A 19,991-nucleotide genomic window follows, 5' to 3' on the forward strand; every position below is an offset into this window, starting at 1 on the left:
AGGCCATTTGTGGGTTAAAATACTGTTCAGGTTGAGTAACTGTGTCAGAATCTGTACCTAAATGATTCCCCTTCTGTGTATGTAATATGATTTCTCAAGTTAATTTAAGATCTCATCTGCAACAGGTCCTAAACCAAATTAGCTAGGCCAGCACATTAGGCAGCATATTCTCTGTCAGGTATAGATGCATCTGTGATAGTTTACTTTCACCCCAGAACAGAATAGAGAATACATCTTTGGGGACTCCCCCCGCCTCCCAATATGATCCATAATGATTTCTCAGCACCAAATGATAATATGAAGATAACAGTTATATTTAATCTGATTACCAGTAGACTAGTTTATATATACATTTTGACCTGAGTCAAAAATGATCTATAAGCTCTAACTGCAGTGATATATTAAATAACTGAATGATAAAATTAAGTTTTCTCTATATAATTTGAATTATTTTAATGTCTTATTTACAATTAAATCAACTAAACTTCAGAGCTGTTAGTTTTTCTCAATATTTTAATGATAATCTTCTGAAAGTCTTTTGGTTCACCTTCAACACATTTTATTAAGGATTCGTGCAGATTGTTTGCCTCTGAGGAGCCAAGAAAAAATGGCTTATTCAATATTTTCATCAAAATCAGAATTGTAAAGCCAAAATTTCTAGCTTTTATGGGATTAATATGTATTGCTTCAGTCAATTTATACATTGTAGTTCCTTCCTGTTCTCTTACAGTATACTAATTATCCATTGTAAGATTAAACTTTGGAATAATAAATTGTGATCATGAAGTCAAATAATAGAAGCATTCATCTAAGAAGACAAGTCTCTGTTTTCTGTGGTAAATAATATTTCTAAATCCTAGCCCTTTTATTAGACCATATACAATAAAATATATTGTAACTCTATTCATTTGTTTGGGAATAATGGAAGCATAGAATATTGATTATTTATTTCCATTCCGTGAAGGCAGTGGCAAAACTCCAGTTGACTTCAGCGGAGCTAGGATTTTACCCAAAGTCTCTGCAACAGATTGAAAAAAAACCCAGAAACCAACAGCTACAAGTACATAAATGGAAGCTTTTGGCTGTTGAACAATTTTTGAAAATCTGCCCCATTAATTTAGATGCCTAAATGAGAACTAGGTTCTTTTAAAAATCAGACTCCAATTGTTATTTCTGAGCAGTTTTGAAAAATCTGGAATCAGGATCAAGGGGAAGGGCTTCATGCTATGTGCTATAAGACCACAGAGGAAGAGTCTCTTCCCGTAAAAATGTGCTGTTTGATGTACCCAGACATTTTAAAGATGCAAGTTGAAAAGTGAGCATAACAAACAAAAGGAAAGAGAAAGGAGAAGAGGAACTAATCAGAAATGAATATGAGATCTCCTTGATAGCCCTCCAGATGCCGCTGTAAATACAAGCACTCTTTCACATTATATTTAACTAAAGAACATAATATTATTTCTTAGTCAATTAAGTGTATTTTAAATTGTTTTTCCATTGCTTTTTCTGAGGTAGTCACCGGATATTAGAGCTTTAGCAGAGTTTCTGACAACATTTACAGACTTTGCTTTCAATGTTGTTTGTTTTTACTAATGGGAAAAAGACTGCTTTCGTTTATCATAATTTTAAATGGAAGATAAAATGGCAAATAATTTTCTTATCTATCACCTAGTACAAGATTTTAATGATTAACTATTCTCTTGGAAATAAGATAAGACATTCTCAAATACAGCCTTCAAACATCTATTACAAAGACCCCTCTTCAACAGAGTTAGCCTAAATGATTTTCTTGCCCACAAATCTGAAGGCTTGTAACTCGTTTTTATGATTGTATTCTTTGTACTATTGACACAATTGGTAAATCAAGTGGATGCCTGGCATATACTTTAGGAACGGCTATCATGTTACTCCTTTTTTTTTCCTCCTTAAAAACCTTGTTTGTTTCCTAACCAGCACATACTATAGTAATTACATTTTTGAGCAAAGCTTCCATAATCTGTTCATACCCTGTGGAATGTAAATGTATTTGACCTTTTTGCTTCAGAGATGTTTCCTTAATACATTTGTGTGTTGAATTCATGTAGCCATACAACTTACTTTATTAACCATAAAAAGAAAGAAAGCTCTTTGTCACTTGCTTGTTCTTTACCTGTGCTATCAGAGGGGTCATGGTGCTTGAGGCACCAGGAGCCTATTGCACAAATATTCCCATTCCATACATAGAGCATGGAAAATGAGAGTTGTGGGAGCAGCAGTCAAAGCTAGCAAGGGGTTCTAAGATGACATGAAGAGAAAAGAGTCAATAAGTGGGAAGAGACAGGGCCTTGAAGGGGAGGAGAAACTTGATTCAAAGAGGCGGTGATGTGAGATGGCTGAGAGGGAGGCCGAGATGTTCAAAAGGCAGATTGAATGGAGGGAGACAGGCAAGGGGTAGAATGGTAGATTTTTGAGGCATCACCGCAGAGATGGCATTTGAATCCGCAGATGAAATCATCCAAGGAAAGGGTGAAATAGGAGAAAAGGGTCTAAGTATAGAATGTTTTTAGTCTCCTACAGAGAGTGAGAAAGGTACCTACTGAAGAGATGCTAAAAGAATGATCAGAGAAGTTTGAAATGGAAAAGGATATACTGGAGTCACAAAGGCACAGATAAGCTAAGATTGTCAAGGAGAGAATGATCAAGAGTATCAAAAGCAGCAGAGATGTCAAAGAGTATGTAGGAAGAGAGCTCCTGGATTTTGCTGACATGCTTTTAGTGAGAGTAGTCTCAGTGGACTGCAGTGGGCAGAGGCAGTACTGGAAAGGATCTGGGATGAAGTTGAAGGAGAGGCACTTGAGTTGAGGCAGCAGTTGTAGATGTTGTACTCCATGAAATTGGAGGTGAAGGGAGGTAGTATCTAGGAGAGACAGTTGGGGACTAGAAAAGGCTTTTAAGGATGGGATAGATCAGAACATGCTTTAATTGTGAGAAGATGGAGCCAGAAGAGAGTGAGGGTCAAGGAAAGGCAGGAAGAAGGATAGTTATTGGGAAAGGTGGAAGGGTTAATGGAGGAGAGTAGCCAAGAAACGGTATGCCAAAAGGTTTGTGCCTCAGTGGGAATGACTGTGTGTTCAGCACTTGGGAAAATCAGCACACTTATTTTAGGTGCTTAAATATAGATTTAGTAGCCTGACTTTTGGTTCCTATTTTTGGAATTATTGGCCCGTTTTAAGAGGCTCTGGAGACAGGTAACCATAGACCTCTTGGTCACCCAGTGTCTGTCTGTAGATGTTTCACTAGGGGGCATTGCCAACTCTTAGGCAGAGATGGGTAAACAAAGGGAACTAATACATATAGTTTCCCTCTTCTCAATTCTGGTGCCTGGAACCTCAACCCTGGGATGTCGGGAGGAGGAATTGTAGGGTAAGACCTGCTCTCAGCCCTTGCAATATGAGGCTTGAGGATGTTCAGTCACTCTGTGAAGATGATGCATGTGAAGTCCAGTTGGTATGTATAATCTGTGAGGAGATGGAATATCTCAGAGCAGTTGGAAGCTTCAGAGTCTAACAAGCTAACAAGTCTCTACTAAGCATGTGCAAATGGAGATTTTTCTCAAGTTTATAATTCGAGTGGATTTTCATACAGATAGTAAAAGGAACATCCTTGACAGTTGGGTAACCACTATTTCCCTTACCCCTGACAAATGTCAAGTGCCTGCTCCAAAATATAGAAATGCTATAGCTTCTCAATGAAACAATTTAAGAATTTTTTTTAATATGGGTAAAACAGCGTATTTTTCCCTAACCTTATTCTAAAAAATGGTTGAACTATTTTAGCTGAAACTTTCCCAATTATAGTTCAGTGTGAGCCAGGCAGTTGATATTGGAGTTGGATATTGAGTTGGAAATTTTCAACACAAATGGTTAAAGTTTGGCAGCTGAAAACAGGGTCTTATAATGGAAACTGTTGGGCTATAGACAGCACTATCTTTGCTGTTGATAATATAATATTACACACAGAAAATTACGTTAAAAGACTATTCAGCTTTCAGAGGCAAGTATTCAAAAGTTAGGAAATGTCAGAATTAAGGCTGCCTGTTCCATCTTAATTCAGTCCCTTGTGCATATGTGTTATGATAAACTCTTTAATTACATAATATCTTTTCCACAAGATCCTTGCCTCATTCCGTGAACAGGATGGACACTCTTAACAAGCAGCTATTCAATATTTTGTCTTATCCTCATTGTTCAATCCGTGGCCCAGGGCTTATATACTGAATACTACTCTGAAGGCAAAATTATTAATTTACTGGGTTTTTGTGTGGTGCTCATCATTATGGTACCTGAGTGTTTCACCAAAATCTATTAATTTATTTTCACAACACTCTGGTGAGATGAGAGGGTGGCAATCCCTTTTTACAAATGGGGAACATAGACACTGTAAAGTCAAAAGTATCCATTAATGTTGGATGCCCTATTTGAGATACCTCTGACCCAATTTTTCAGAGTATTTAGCATTATATAGTATTTTCTAAGTTCGGAGAACAGCTCCCTTTAACTTCAGTTGCGGTTGAGTGCTTTGTACTCCTGCAAATCAAAGCACCGCTCTAACCCAGGCACCAAGAAACTGAGGAACACACCATTACTGACTTCCAGTAAAAAGTGGTTTAACTGAGTTGCCTAGCATCACACAGGAATTGTGGCAGAGACAGAGATAGTATCCAGTTCTCTAGGGCTCCATACAACTGCCTTAACCATGAAAATTTCCTTTCTCTTTCTGCAACTCTCTGCCTTATTCACTTACACACATTCCAACTCCTGCAACAAATGAGCCTGGGGTTCAGTAGACAACAATCTCCTTCCCTCTAGAACCCTGATTCCTCCTCAGAGCAAGGCCATCCTATGCACTAAATGAGGCAGCAGTTCAATGGAAAAAACACTATGTAATCATGTAATTAAAAACTGTATCACATGCACCAAGGCAACCTTAATTCTGTCATTACTTACATTTTAAGCTCTTGACTTAATACTATTCTTATGATAATGTAGTTTTGCGTGTATAATTTCTTAGCTTTATAAAAAAACAAACTGAAGAAAAACCACAAATTCCATCGTGTGGCATCATATTGACACCTGTGTATTTCATCAGCAGGATTGGAATCTTTCGATCCTCCACACAGACCTCTGTCACTTGACTCCTTATCTCAATCCCATTGTCCTGCCTACTAAATCTGAGCCTCCTTGCTCAGCCAGTCCTAGTTCCCCCCTTGCAGCTCATTGTTGGATCTGTTCCCCCCCCCCCAGCTCCCAGTCCTATCTTGGGCCTGGTCTACCCTAGAGAGTTTTGTCAACAAAAAGTCAGCTTTTGTCAACGAAACAGTGCTGGTGTACACACTACAGTCACCTCACTGCCGACAAAACTGCCCTTTTTTTCCGACAAAATAAAACTCTACGAGAAGCGTAGGGCTTTTGTTGGCAGAACTACTGCGACACAGTGTCAGTGTAGACACTTTGTCCCCTTAGAGCGGTGGAGGGACTGTCATATTTGCTCTAGTAGTGAAATTGACACATGAAGGGCTGGGAGGGGGGGACTGGAGCCTGGCTCTGCAAGCCACTGGGCTTCCGGCCGCGGGATCTCTGGAGTCCGTTGCCTGGCTTGTGGGGTAAGCTCGGAGCGCAGGGGCTCCGAGCCAGGCATGGGAGGCTGCAAACGGGCCAGAGCTAAGGACTTAAACAAGCTGTGGACAATTGCCACCTGGCTGTGAGCCCAGGAAATGGGCAGCTGCCGCCGGGCTCCCTGCCGGGGTGCGGCAGGCTGCCCTCCAGCTCCCAGCTGAGTGTTGGAGTGGTGGCGGCTGCCGCCTTGCTTGCAGGGTGCAGCAGGCTGCCTCCAGCTTTTGAGCCCATGGTTTGGGAGCTCCCAGCCAGAGCGCGTGAGGCTACGGGACACCGGCAAGCTGTGCGCGGCTGCTGCCCGGCTGCAACCCAGGGCACAGCAGGTTCCATCCCCAGAAACCTGGAAACAGGCTACTGTAGCCCACTCCCAGCTCAGAGCCAGATCGGGCAGCATGCGGGGAGAAGTCCCCGCGTGGCTGCTCCCATTCCCGGATGGGACCAGGATTGGGGTGAGTGGAGGGCAGCCCACAAGATGCCGGAAGCCTGAGATGGGTCTCTCAACCCCCCCACACTGCCCCTTTGGTCGGTGAAAGTGCTGTTGGTGAGGACGCACTCCACTGACCCAAAGAGTGCAGTGTGAGCCACCGCTAGCTGAAAGTCGACATAAATATGTCAACTTCTTTTTTTAGTGTAGTAGACAAGGCCTCAGTCTCCCCGTGCCCCAATCTCCTTTCTCCTTGGCTCAGTCTTATTTCAGCCAGTGTCACTTTGCCTCCCACACACTAGATCCTTGTCAGATATATCTGCCCTCCCCACTCACCCCCCGCCTCCTCCTCACTGGTTCCTAGGCCTGATCTCCTTGTCCAGCCAGGCCCAGTCTCCCTCCCTCTCCCATCTTCTCATCACCGCCCCCCCAATAGTCTGTGTATGACCCCCATCGCACCAAACAAGTAGCTCCTAGCTCCCCAAAGCCTATTTTCCTCACTGGCTCCCAATTCCAGCCTCCCCAGTAGGTTCCCAGTATCCTTGCCCTAATATTCCCAGCTTCCCCTCACCTGCTTCCCAGCTTTTAATCCTGGTCTCCTTGCGCAATATCAGTTTTTATCTGTTCCCACCTTCTCCAGTCCCAATCTTGACAGATTCCATGTCCCAGCCCTCTTTTCTGTTTAGGCTTTTGTTTTCTCTGTTTTCAAATCAGGCAGCTTCTTCCTACACACTGCCGGCTGTCAGAAGGGTCATTGAGAACACAGGAGAGACAGACTAACTGCTCCCAGCACAGAACAGCATTACAGTGAAATTCATCTTTGCCCGTGTATTTTGGGACTGGAAGGAGCATGCTCAGTTGTTCATTGGAGATGACAAATGCACAGTCTGGTCAGCCCTAGGGGCTCACAGAGGTATGAGGATGATCAGTGCAATCTTTGCAGATTTTAATTGCTAAAATTGAAGAATTTTCACTGAGCATGTGCAAATAGTGACTTTTGAAAAGCTTATCAATTGGCCAGATTTGGATGAATTTTCACAGGGCTGGCAAAAGGCACATCTCTGATACAATGGCCACTTCCCTGCCAAATTTCAAATCACTGCTCCAAAGCAAGAGGGTGCTAGAGCTGTTCAAAGAAAAGAATGACAACATTTTTTAACATAGGGGAAATTACTTCACTTTTCCCAACCTTGTTCTCTGAAATGTATGAACCATTTTAGCTGAAATTAAAAAAAAAAAAAAGATCCATCCATCCATCCAAACTGAGCCAGACACTCAGCCTGGAGTCTTTGCCAAACAGTTAAAGGTTGGCAAAGTTATAAGCATCTGAAAATAGAGTCTTATAATGGGAACTATCAGACAAACTTAATAAGTAGTAGTACTACTGTCATCACCAATAAGAAGTTATTTTAAGATTTTGGTCAGCTTTTGTGATGACTGAGCAAAACTGATCGGAGCCTAGCAATATACAAGTTTTTGTGTTAACCATATTTTCTCCACCTGATTCCTAATGAGCTCCAGCATGTACTGAATGGAATCTTGTTTTGTCTGATGGGAGCACAGGAAGTGGATAACATACATAGTTACCCAGTACTATATAAAATTTCCCCACAACCTTTTTTCTGAACCATATACATTTTAATGGTTTAAAAACATTTGCCTGAAAATATTGTTTTGTCAATTGATGAAACAATCAAAAATTTCTTCAGAGTTATACTTTTTAGAAAGGTTTCCTTTACCTAACTGGTGAAGCTAAACTGCCTTTGAAATGCTGGATGTAACTGGAACACAATTAGCTTTGATGTTCCAAGGACTCATTAGAGAGTAAAGATGAAAATTCAATTTGTTAATAAGAAGAGTTTTAGAATCTTTTACCAGTTAGAATTCTGAAATTTGATGACATCGGATTTATCTTAGTTTAAAAAATATTTGATTTACTTTTGAAAAGCTTCTTTAGAACTGGATTCACCTGAAAGTATAAACCAGAACAGGCCGGGCAGAGGGCAGTTTAATTGAACTTGATCACCTATCATTAGAAGGGTTCTTGAATCTCTAAATTCAACACTGGGTACATTATCCCACAGAAAAACACAGACAAATTAAGCTTATTAAATTACATTATATGACAATTAAAAAAGAATTAAGATGGAAGATATATTTTAATTGAGCTTACACTCACGTTCTTTCATCTTCCCGCTTTGTGTGTGTGTGTGTGTGTGTGTGTGTGTGTGTATGTGTGTGTACAAAGATTAAACACTTTAAAAAAGTTAATATTTTTGGAAATGAAATGTCAGGGAATCCATCCCATTCACTATTGTTACATAGTCTTTTATAATATATCAACTTACCCATATTATACCACCCAACCAATGTTAACTTTTTATCCTCTTGTTTTGTTTAGAAATGGAAATATTCCGTTGGAGATATTCTGTTTGATTTTATATTATTTACTAAGGGCTTCATTCTGCTCCTTTAAAACCAATGGGAGTTTTTCTATTGACTTGAATGGGAGCAGGATCAAGCCCTGAATGTGCAATACAGTAGTTTGAAGGACTAGTTCCATGATTTTTCACTCCAAGTCTGAGAACTGTTCTATATCATCCTATTATGTGGCTCTCCCAGTCTTTTGCTCCCCATCCATTCTTCTGTGTAAGCTAGATGGTTAGTTTCCCAGTTTCTCCTAGTTGGACTGAACTGAAAGGAGACGGAGAGAGAGATTCTTTTTCTTCTCAGGAACTTTCCGTTACTTTTTCTCTATCCTTTTTTGTCACAACTTCCATTTGATACCACCTTTAATGAACTCCTGGTGAACCCCTTCCTTGCCTACCTTATCTCACAAGTGTGATCCCTCGCTTGTATATCTTGGTAAGTTCATCACTAACCCTTCCAGCAGTAAAAGGAACTTCTCAGCAAGGTCAACCAAACCAAGGACATTTCAAGGACATGATGAGTTTAAAAAAAATGGGAATGTTTTCCAAAAGGCAACGCTAAAGCAAATTTTTAAATACCATGCCTATGAAATTGTTTTTCAAATTTGCCAGAGAAATTTTACCGCTATGTGATGTAGCAAGTCAAATTTCAGGGAGATATATATTTTTCCAGAGGGTGGAGGGAAAAAGATAGGAAGGGTTGGAATATCAGGCAATGAAAAGAAAATTAGCTTTAACCTTAGCTATCGAGCAGCGATTCCTTCTCCGTAACTTGAGAAAAACAAAGTGGGGCAGAATGTAGGGAAGTAAAAATTTGTTTAAAAAAATCTGTTTAAAAGTTCTAAAAATAGAACGTTTAAACGATTAAATGTGAGGGTGGGGCTATGCTGGGCTCTGCTCCTCACTGCGAAGTGAGAGCTGCCTAGCCGTAGCTCTCATTAGTGGGGAGCTGAGCCGAGCTCAGTTGCAGCTCCCCCCTGCTGGGCTCCGTGCCTCCTGAGAGCCAGAGCTTCCCAGGTGCCCAGCGCCTACACCCTCCACCCGCTGGGCTCTGTGCCTCCCCTATCACCTCACTGGGCTCAGTGCCTCCCTCAATCCCCCCCCCCAGTTTAAACAGCAATCAGCTGTTATGTTTAAACAGCTGATTATCGTTTAAACGGTTAGGCTTTTACATCCTTAGCGAAATGGGTAGCTTGTAGTGGGGTATCTCTTACAAAATCTGCTACTGTAATGCCCTAGCTGCTGCATGTGCAGTAGTGGATTTTTTGCTGTGTATTTCTTGCATCTGGTATTATAATCTGTCACAGTGTTGTTTATTAAAAATTGCAAAGCGGACCATTCATTGGAAGCAATAAATAAGACTTACTTTGATTTCTTTTTAGGATTATCCTTTGTTGAAATAAAGGGAAAAATAGTGACTGTCTGTTAAAATATTTCATTTAAAAGTATATAGTCACTTACATTCCAAAATATGCATAAAAGAGAAGATCTTTTTCAACTACGTTTTCATAGTTATGAGTTGGTACATTTTCTGTTGTGTTAAGTGAACCTCATATTATGAAAACAGAGCTTGAGGGTTTTTTTAAATGATATCATAAAATGTACCTAAGACAGTGTGGATTGAATTTTAGGGTTTTATGGTATACTTGTATATGTGAACAAAGTGAACTATTTAAAATATATTTTGTAGTCATGTAATGCAGTCTAATTTTTCACTTTTGAACTGCCTGACTGTTAATGTTCTTCTGTACATTTTTATTTTGCACAGTAGTGTGAGAATTGAAATTTGGTAAGTTTCTTTATAAGTCCTTTTACAATGTTGCAGTTAATTCTAGTGGTTGTTTTGTGGCCTTGTGCAAATTGGGTATTAATAAAAGATTGTTCTGCAGCCCTTGCTGACTTACGCAAGAAGGTGTTCAGTTCCTGTCAATGGATTTATCAGGAATTGCAGACAGACTAAAAATTGCTTCTCTAAGTGATTATATCATTTGTACTACTGCATACTGATTTCACAGTAAAACTCTAAGCCACAAAAGTTGAGAGTGAGGCACAATTCATTTTACTGGGCACTGTTAAAAACAGCATTATCAAACCTTTCATGATGTTTCTCTCATCATGTTCAGGACTGTCTCAAAGAAATAAAGCTTCACTTTCTTTCTTGACAGCATATAATAAATTAACTGATATAATTCAGTTGGGGAGTTGAAAATAATGGGGCATAACATTCTAGGGTTAACATTTATTCATAGATGATGCAATTAAATAAAACAGGCATTAACTTCAAGGTCAGTCAGTAAAGTAATAAAATTGAATATTTTAATTGAATCATAATTGCTTCCCATTGATACATGCAAGTAAAGTAAAATAGATGTGAGCTCTGCAAATTACGGTTCTTCCTCCTAATTAATTTCTTAATTCTGTGTAGAGTTATCCAGGGTTTGGGCCTAGTTGTGGGTTTATCCACCCATCCAACTTTCTGCAGAGCTGGTCACATGGAGGAAGAATCTGTAGGATGTGATTAAATAACATGTAGTAAGGGTTTACAATATATTCTTCTTCTGCTTTAATTTAAGTCATTATGAGACTCTAAAGAAATCTATATCTTTCTTTAAGGAAAAAGAAATACCAAATAGTTTAAAATTAAGCTAGGTTCTATGATTTATAATTATATATGGATATTGATATTTCATTACATTGATAGTAGAAACAAGATTGGTAATTGCATCTGACTAATTATGAGAGCTTTCCTAGATTAAATGTATACCACTAGAGATTTGCAGTTTACAGGTGACTGGTTCTGCAGGTACTGTAAATTCCTCTGGTTCTTAAGGCCTTTTTTAAACCACAGTTCCCATACAGTTTTCATTGGAAAGGAACACTTCTAAAGTGAATGAAACTGTAAAGAAAATACATATTTTTCCTAAGAAAAATGTAAGTTGTTAGATAAGAAGCAGCTATACTAAGAAACTGAAAGGACACATTACATTTTCACAGATTTTCACATAGCCTTGGAATATATTGCAGGTTTTAATTCTGTATGCTTCCTACAGTATAGGTTTATTTGTAGGCTGTGTACATACTATAGATTACCATTATATGTTTTAAAACTATTCTGAATTCATGTATGCTACACAGGCAAATATAGTTTTGTTCATCCCTGGGAGAAGTTGTGAAACCTATGAGTGATACGATGTCATGTGCATACTTCACAAATACAGAGCCAATCTATAAAAAGCAGAATAAGGACAATGCGGGGTATTAAAGTCATCTTAACTTCAGTACCCAGAAAGATAATGGAGCAAATAATTAAACAATCAATTTGCAAACACCTAGAAGATAGGTGTTCAGCATGGATATGTCAAGAACAAATCATGTCAAACTAACCTGATAGTTTTCTTTGACAGTATAACATGCCTTGTGGGTGGAGGGAATCTGTGGATGTGGTATATCTTGACTTTAGTAAGGCTTTTGTTGCTGTCTCATATGACCTTCTCAGAAACATACTAGGGAAATACAACCTAGATGGCTCTGCTATAAGGTGGATGTATAATTGGTTGGAAAACCATTCCCAGAGAGTAGTTATCAGTGGTTCTCAGTCAATCTGGAAGGGCTTATCAAGTGGGGTCCTGCAGGGACCAGTCCTGGGTCCAGTTCTGTTCAATATTTTCATCATTGATTTAGATAATGGCATAGAGTACACTTCATAAAGTTTGTGGATGATTCCAAGCTGGAAGGGGTTGCAAATGTTTTAGAGAATAGGATTAAAATTTAAAATGATCTGCATAACTTGGAGAAATGGTCTGAAGTAAATAGGATGAAATTCAATATGGAGAAATGCAAAGTACTCCAGTTAGGAAGGAACAATCAGTTGCACACGTACAAAATGAGAAATGACTACTTAGGAAGGAGTACTGTGGAAATGGATCCGGGGGTCATAGTGGATTACAAGCTAAATATAAGTGAACAGTGTAACATTGTTGCAAAGATAGTAAACATAATTCTGGGATATAGTAGCAGAATTGTTGAAAGCAAGACATGAGAAATAATTCTTCCACCCTACTCCATGCTCATTAGGCCTCAACTGTCCAGTTCTAGGTGCCACTTTTCAGGGAAGATGTGGAGAAACTCCAAAGAAGAGCAACAAAAATGATGAAGGATCTAGAAAACATGACCTATGAGGGAAGATTGAAAAAACTAGGTTTGTTTAGTCTAGAGAAAAGAAGACTGAGGGGGGACATGCTGACAGTTTTCAAATACATAAAAGGTTGTTACAAGGAGGGAAACATTTGTTCTCTTTAACCTCTGAGGTTAGGACAAGAAGCATTGGGCTTAAATTTCAGCATGGGTGGTTTAGGTTGCACACCAAGAAAAACTTCCTAACTGTCAGGGTAGTTAAGCATTGGAATAAATTTATTAGGGAGATTCTTGTAGAATATCCATCATTGGAGATTTTTAAGAGTAGTTAGACAAACACCTGTCAGGGATGGTCTAGATAATACTTAGTCCTGCCTTAAGTGCAAGGGACTGTACTAGAAAACTCTTGAGCTCCCTTCCAGTCCTACGATTCTGTTTCTATTAGTTGTTGTTATGTCATACTGGTAGCATGCATATTCCATGCTAAATTTTTAAGGAAAAATATTAGGTTTATTAAAAAAACCAGGATGATTTTCTCAGAAAAGAAAGGTAATGCATTGATACACAATTCATTTGGGTATAATGTGGATGAAAATTTGTAGAACATATATAGTAATTTGTTATGCAGTAGTAGCCCCTTGCTATGTTATCTTAGCAGCAAACACGTATTCAGCAAAATCTTAGATACATTAAAATCAGTGGGCTGGATCCTAAACTGGTGTAAACTGGCATATCTCCATTGAAGTCAATGGAGTTATTCCAGAGTATATCAGCTGAGGATCTATCCCAATAGTATTTTTTTGCCATTGACTAGAATGGAATGAGGATCTGGTCCATAGGAAATATGTAATTATTTGTTTATGCTACATAAAGTATGGTGGTTGTGATAGCCATAATCTCCTTAGCTCCATGATCATTGTATAAATTGCAAACCATTACATAAATTTACTTTCTGCATCACTGTGGATATCGCTCAGCTCCATCTATAATAAAAGACATTGTTTCTCTTGTTACAGTAGTTCATAGCAAAAAGCGGAGTCAGATCAAAAACAATAAACAAACAAAATAAGACAAATGCATTGCATAAACAGAATATGAGGAGGAGTGAAGAGCAATAAAGTTTTATTACCACTTGTTCTGGAAGACCTGCACAAGTTGTGGCTGTACCACTCATGACTAATGAGTTCCTCCCAAAACAGTAGTGATAAAATCTTTATAGCACCTAACCCTATCATGTATTCTATATTTGTAACATAATTGTGGAATGTATCTTGTCATAAATTCATGTATTTTGGATAGTACGTGTATAATTCTCTGTTACTAAAATAACAATAAAGGATAAAATATGCAAAATGGACACATTCTACCAGCACAGTTGATTAAATCTAAAGTACCAAAATAAGCGAACAAACGTAGACTAAAAGGAAAAAAAAGATAGTAAACATAAAATATACAAACATTCAGATACAGTTCAGCATTTCACTGATGAAAATTAAAAGAATAAATAAAAAATTACAAATACTAAAAGAAATCGCAAATAAAGCATACAGAAATCTCTTTCTAGTCTATGGCTAATTAACAGATAACTGGAGAAGAATCTTCAATCCAGATATGAACCTTTAGAAATAAGGCAGTGGTGTCTCCTGTGCAGCTGAAATCAGTGGGAGCCTTGGCATTGATTTCAGTAGGACCAAGATTGTTTTGCAGCACCACATATAACCACCAAAATAAAATTAAAATATTTTAAAATTATTCTCCTGTTGGCCACAAACATAATTGGATAGCTTATCCAAAGATGCAGATAACATTATCAAATCTATGCCAATGTAAAGTTTCACTCTGTTAATGACACAAAGGAAAAAAATAGACTTTTTCCATTTTAACTATTAAGCAGTTTTTAAAGTATTTCCCTCAGGCCATTAAAGAATTTGCAATGTGCTTCAATGAAATGTTTAAAATCTTTCTTAATGTTTTGAAATCTCACTTATTTAAATTGTTTCAGCTTCACAGAATTTTAAATAAACTGAGTCTGTCATCACCAAATTCAAAGACGTGCCAGTTACTTGAAATTAGCAAAAACGTTACAAAAATAATAATATATCTTACATTTATATAGTGACTTTCATATTGAAGGATACCAAAGTGCTTCACAAGATATATTGTAGATATTGCTTTATCCACTCCTGAAATGCAGCCATCTCTGGTGGCAGAAACATTGTAGCCTAGGAAATAAGGGTGAATGTCTGGTGAAAACTATTGGAATAATTTAGGTACAGTTGGCAGAATGTAATTACTCAGATGGTAATTTTGTCAGCATTCCTCCTCTTTCAAAAATCACTTTTGGATTTTTATTAACTTCAAATAGTTAGGACCTCTGTTTTTTTAAGTTTCAGCTGAAAGATGACATTTCTGGTAGCACAGTGCCCCCTCAGAGCTAACTGGGATATTTCTTTTGTACTGACTGAGAAGGACAAAAGTTACCTCACAAAACAGGTCCTGAGGCACTATGGGCATGAAGTTTATTTTCATCCAAATACTGACTAGCTCTAGTTATGTGCTCTGCTCCCAAGAACTAAGATGGTATGTCTGTTGACAAAGCACAGAGTCAAAAAGCTAACACTGGAGCAAAAGATAGCTAGTTAAATGAATCCATATACAAAAGAAGGCCATCATCAATATTTACACCTCAATGAAAATGTAATTGTTCAGTCAAAACAAAAAAGGAACCCCACAAATATCAAAAACACTTAAAAGAAAATTTAAAGATACAAAAAGAAATGGAGCAACCAAGGAGTCCCCACCTTCCAAACTAAAGAGACATTGCAAGTATAAACCACATTTATGCTGTGTGTGTGTATGTGTGAGAGAGAGAGGTGTGCAAACACATATGATACAGTATGTGGCTTGGCAAAGACATATTTAACACAGAAAATAGAGGTGCATAGGCAAATTGTCACTTCTGAATTATGGGGGAACTGTAAAGATTAGGTTTTTTTGTATGTAATCTATATCTACATACATAAATTCACACAGATTGGTAGCGTTTTTTTATTGCTATGAACCTGAATTATCTATATTTCCTTGTGCTTGATGAAGTTTTTGAGAAATGAAGGCATACAGTAAACCAATACATTTTCGAGTTGACACACAGTGCAAATGAAATTAACTTTATTTTTTACAAGCATGGAAACTGGTTGCCCAAAGGGAATAAATGAGAGAATTCCAGCTAAGTACATTTACTTTAGGATCAAAATGATTTTAAATATACAGGAACTTGCTTCTAAAGGACAATGTTACAAAAAAGTTTCCTTTGACGTTTAAACTAACTTTGTTTATTTTATTTGTTAAATATATTTTAATGTATCTTGGCAGGTTTAGATCCAGATAAACATCTAGGAAAAACACTGGACCAAATGGAGCCTTATCTTTTGGAGGTAAGTATCTCTTGAAGCATACTCAAAATATGCATTGTTTCAAAAGAGAAGTTATATATGTAGAAGCTCACTTAATAAAATTAACTTAATTCTAGAAACAATTACTTTCAGAAACAAGGTGTTAGCAGACGTAAAACAAACTTTGGTCTATGTACTTCATATGTGAATGGGACTCCTGTTAAAGTCTGTTGGCAAGTGATGTCAAATTATATGTTGTGAAAACTAAGGTAGAGGATAAGAACCCTCAGAATTAAGGTCAAACTAACTTTTAGGTAACTATGATGGCCTTAAATACCCAAAAGAAGGTTAAAAGATATTGATCATGAAAGGGACTGTCAGAATTAAATAAATATTTAGTGCTGAGAAATAAAATATTCTGAAGTTTGAAATGGCAACCGTGCATTGGGAATATGTAGGAAGGAGTTTTGTGCTCTGAAGCAGATGTGATCGGTGTACAATAGGAAAGATTAATTTTTAGTTAATCTAAGGGTTTGCTGGGGAGATGACGGTTGGAAAACTCAAGAAGGAATAAATGGTTGTTTCCTTTCCCATAGTATCCAGGATGATGACTCTATCAAAAGGTCACCAACTCTTAGGAATAAGAGTAAAGAGCACATATTGTAGTTAGAATATAGATGATTAGCTGTAACTTTTTTTTTTAAGTTTTCTAATTTTAGCTAACAGGCATCCTTCAGGCTAAGTATCCAAATATAGGCAGTATTTACCCTGACTCTTCATTTACACAGAGAACTCTTTTCTCAGCACAGTCTCAATACCTTTTCTTGGCACTGCAATTATCCGAGAAAAGAATCTAGGCTGGAATGCTCCTGCCTATATGCTAAACAGTTTTATTGGCTGGAGTAGCCTCAAAGCCCCCACCACAGAAAGGGATCAGAATGGAAAGATTGGAGGATGAATTTAGCTCTGAAACATCACCCATATACGGTATCCCCAAAGCCTCCCCACCGCTCTTTGACCAGTTGAACTGCACCAGTGTCCCTACCGAAAGGTACCTCAGACTTGGAGTAGGGATGGAGGGGAAAGGATTTGTCCTTAAGAGCATAATTAGTTTCTTGTGGAAAGGAATGGATTGTGTTATGTCCCCAGGACATGGTGGGTCTGTTTTCCCTACACAGATTAAACTTAGAGAATCATTTGGCTGGATTTTTTATTCTTCTGAACATGAAGCACAACACCTAGATGTGTTATCCACTATTTTGAGGAATAAAAATTACATCTGAACCTTGTTTTCTCTCTTAAATTGTCTGTTATGTGGAGTTGTGTGGCTGCAGAATGAAAGATTGATGCCACAACACAGATATAGAGCCATCACCAAGTTTACTTGTGGCCTTATACAGAAGTTCAAACTTCTTTGTGATTTACTGGCAAGTGGTAAACACAAGGAGCCAGTATTCTTTAATGGTTAGAGCACCGGATTGGGAGTTGGTAAAACTGGGTTCTATTTCCAGACTCTCAGACAAACTTCCTATGTTATCTTGGCCAAAACATTTCACAACACAGTACCTCAGTTTCCTCATCTGTAAAACTCATGATACTTAGCCATCTTTAGAAAGTGAGTTGAGATTGCCATATAGAGTGAGCATACACCAAAAGTTCATTCCAGTTTTAAATATATTACAGTTTCCAGTGATATTCCCTTGTATTAAAATGGGGAGAGTCACTGCAGTCATTAATAACTCTAAAACTAAAATAAACATTTTACTTGAATATGAGCTGATTTACATGGTGCCGGCAAAGCACGCCAGAGAGGTGTGATTTGTAAAGCACACTAATGTGCCGTACTCTAACTACCTCAGGTAGACCTTGCTTGCACACTTGTCAAGAAGGTTTTTCTTTAAGAATTATGTGAATAACTTTGCTGAATAGAGAATCATCAGAACCAACTACTTTTCCTGGAAGCTTAAATACACCACTAAGTTTGACAAAGAAACAGTGCTGTACCAAAAAATAAAATGAAGAGCAAGTAACTGAATTAAAAAAATGAATGTCTTCACATAGTATCAGTTATAAACAGTGGGTCTAAGTGTTCAATGGGAAGCCACAAAAATGTGAGACTGGAATCTATAGCTACAATATTTGCTTCTATTGTGTTCTTAGTAGAACATTTTGCATCATGATAAGGTCATACAGGAACAATTTAAATAGTGAATCATTGAAGCTGGAGATCAGTGTAAGTCTCAAAAGGTGACATTGCTTCACTTTGCTTGTTTATACTTGAACCCCATCTGCCACTACTTTGCTACATTGTCCCATTCCAGGACTGCCATAATACTTTAGTACTATATGGTTTTGTCTACATGGCGCTGGCAAAATGCATGAGAGGGGTATGATTTGTAAACCACTCTAGCATACTGCAATCTAACTGCCCCACGTAGACCCTGTTGGCTCACTCTAAAAAGTACCTGGTTTGCATTAATGTAGTCCTATTTCAAAGGACTTTTTAGAGTGTATGAGCAAGGTCTACCTGAGGTAGTTAGAGTACGGCACATTAGTGTGCTTTACAAATCACACCTCTCTGGCGTGCTTTGCCGGCACCATGTAAATCAGCCCATATTCAAGTAAAATGTTTATTTTAGTTTTAGAGTTAACGACTGCAGTGACTCTCCCCATTTTAAGACAAGGGAATATCACTGGAAACTGTAATATATTTAAAACTGGAATGAACTTTTGGTGAATGCTCACTCTATATGGCAATCTCAACTCACTTTCTAAAGATGGCTAAGTATCATGAGTTTACAGATGAGGAAACTGAGGTACTGTGTTGTGAAATGTTTTGGTCAAGGCAACATAGGAAGTTAGTCTGAGAGTTTGGAAATAGAATTCAGTTCTACCAACTCCCAGTCCGGTGCTCTTAACCATTAAAGCATGCTGCCTTCATGTATTTACCCACTTGCATGGGATAACTTCACATTTAATAACATCTGCCCAGAAACATAACTGTTGTGATATTTAATTGCTTGTTCAGATTTTGCCCATTGTCTTCTGTGTGGTGGGCTGCCAAGTAATGCCCACTAACTGACATTGCATTTGAAGCTTAGTAAAGTAGAATCCACATGCTGTCCTGACCAAATCAGTACAAATTAAGGTTTTGGAATTTGTTTAGCACAACAAAAAATAAATCACTCACTGTGAAGCAGTTTTATTGATTAGCATATATTAGTTATGTATATGCACTCTACTTAGGATGCGGTGGAAATGGCTTGGGGCTGGTAAATTCACACTAAGTTAATTATTTTGAGAATCTTTCAGACCAAAAGTAAAGATACTGTTATAATTAGTTTAAGACTAAACACTAAAATGGTTTATTTTTTCCCCACTGACTTCTGAAGTTCACTTAAAAACAATGTTTCCATTATGCAGAAGCTGTTTCTACAGGCTCCTGATATGTGCTTCCAAACAAAGTTGTAAGACTACTTTTTAAGAAATCATGGAATTACGAATAATGTACTTTCCCTCAGACTGCATACAAGAAGCAAAAGGAACTGGAGCTTGGGGTATTTGGTGAGGGAGAGTAGAGGAACAATATCTGGCTGTTGAAGGCCTCCTAGATTAACAGGAGTGAGAAGATGCCATAGAAATTTGGTGGTGTGTCAGTGAACCAAAATAGTAAGAGGAAAGATGGTAGGACAGAGCTGGCCAATGTCTGGGAGCAAGAAGGGGGTGTCTGGCAAGGAACAAAGTGAGAGGTGGAATCAGGAGAGTAAAAACAAACATCCAAAAACAAACATAATGGTGACAACAAATGAATGTATGTTGTCCCAAAACAGAAATTTCATCCTTGTGAACAGAAAGGGCAAGATCCTCAACTATTGCACATTGGCACAGTTCCATGACCTCTATGTCCAGTTCCTATTCCATGAGCTCTGTGTTCAGTTACACAATCTGAGGATCTTAC

General features: G+C 38.1%; 1 protein-coding gene across 4 annotated transcripts in view; it reads left to right on the plus strand.

The window, feature by feature from the left end:
* The window catches only part of DPH6 (diphthamine biosynthesis 6), a 352,580-nt gene that overhangs the window by 91,915 nt on the left and 240,674 nt on the right, over positions 1–19,991 (plus strand). For all 4 annotated transcript variants that reach the window (XM_067558060.1, XM_067558063.1, XM_067558064.1 and 1 more), the window contains exon 6: positions 16,014–16,075. In XM_067558060.1, the coding sequence (XP_067414161.1) occupies positions 16,014–16,075 (62 nt within the window). The remainder of the gene's footprint in view (positions 1–16,013; positions 16,076–19,991) is intronic.

Source organism: Emydura macquarii, unplaced genomic scaffold, assembly GCF_026122565.2.
Source record: "Emydura macquarii macquarii isolate MOO-44397 ecotype Brisbane River unplaced genomic scaffold, CSIRO-AGI_Emac_v2 contig_1876, whole genome shotgun sequence".
NCBI lineage: Eukaryota > Metazoa > Chordata > Testudines > Chelidae > Emydura > Emydura macquarii.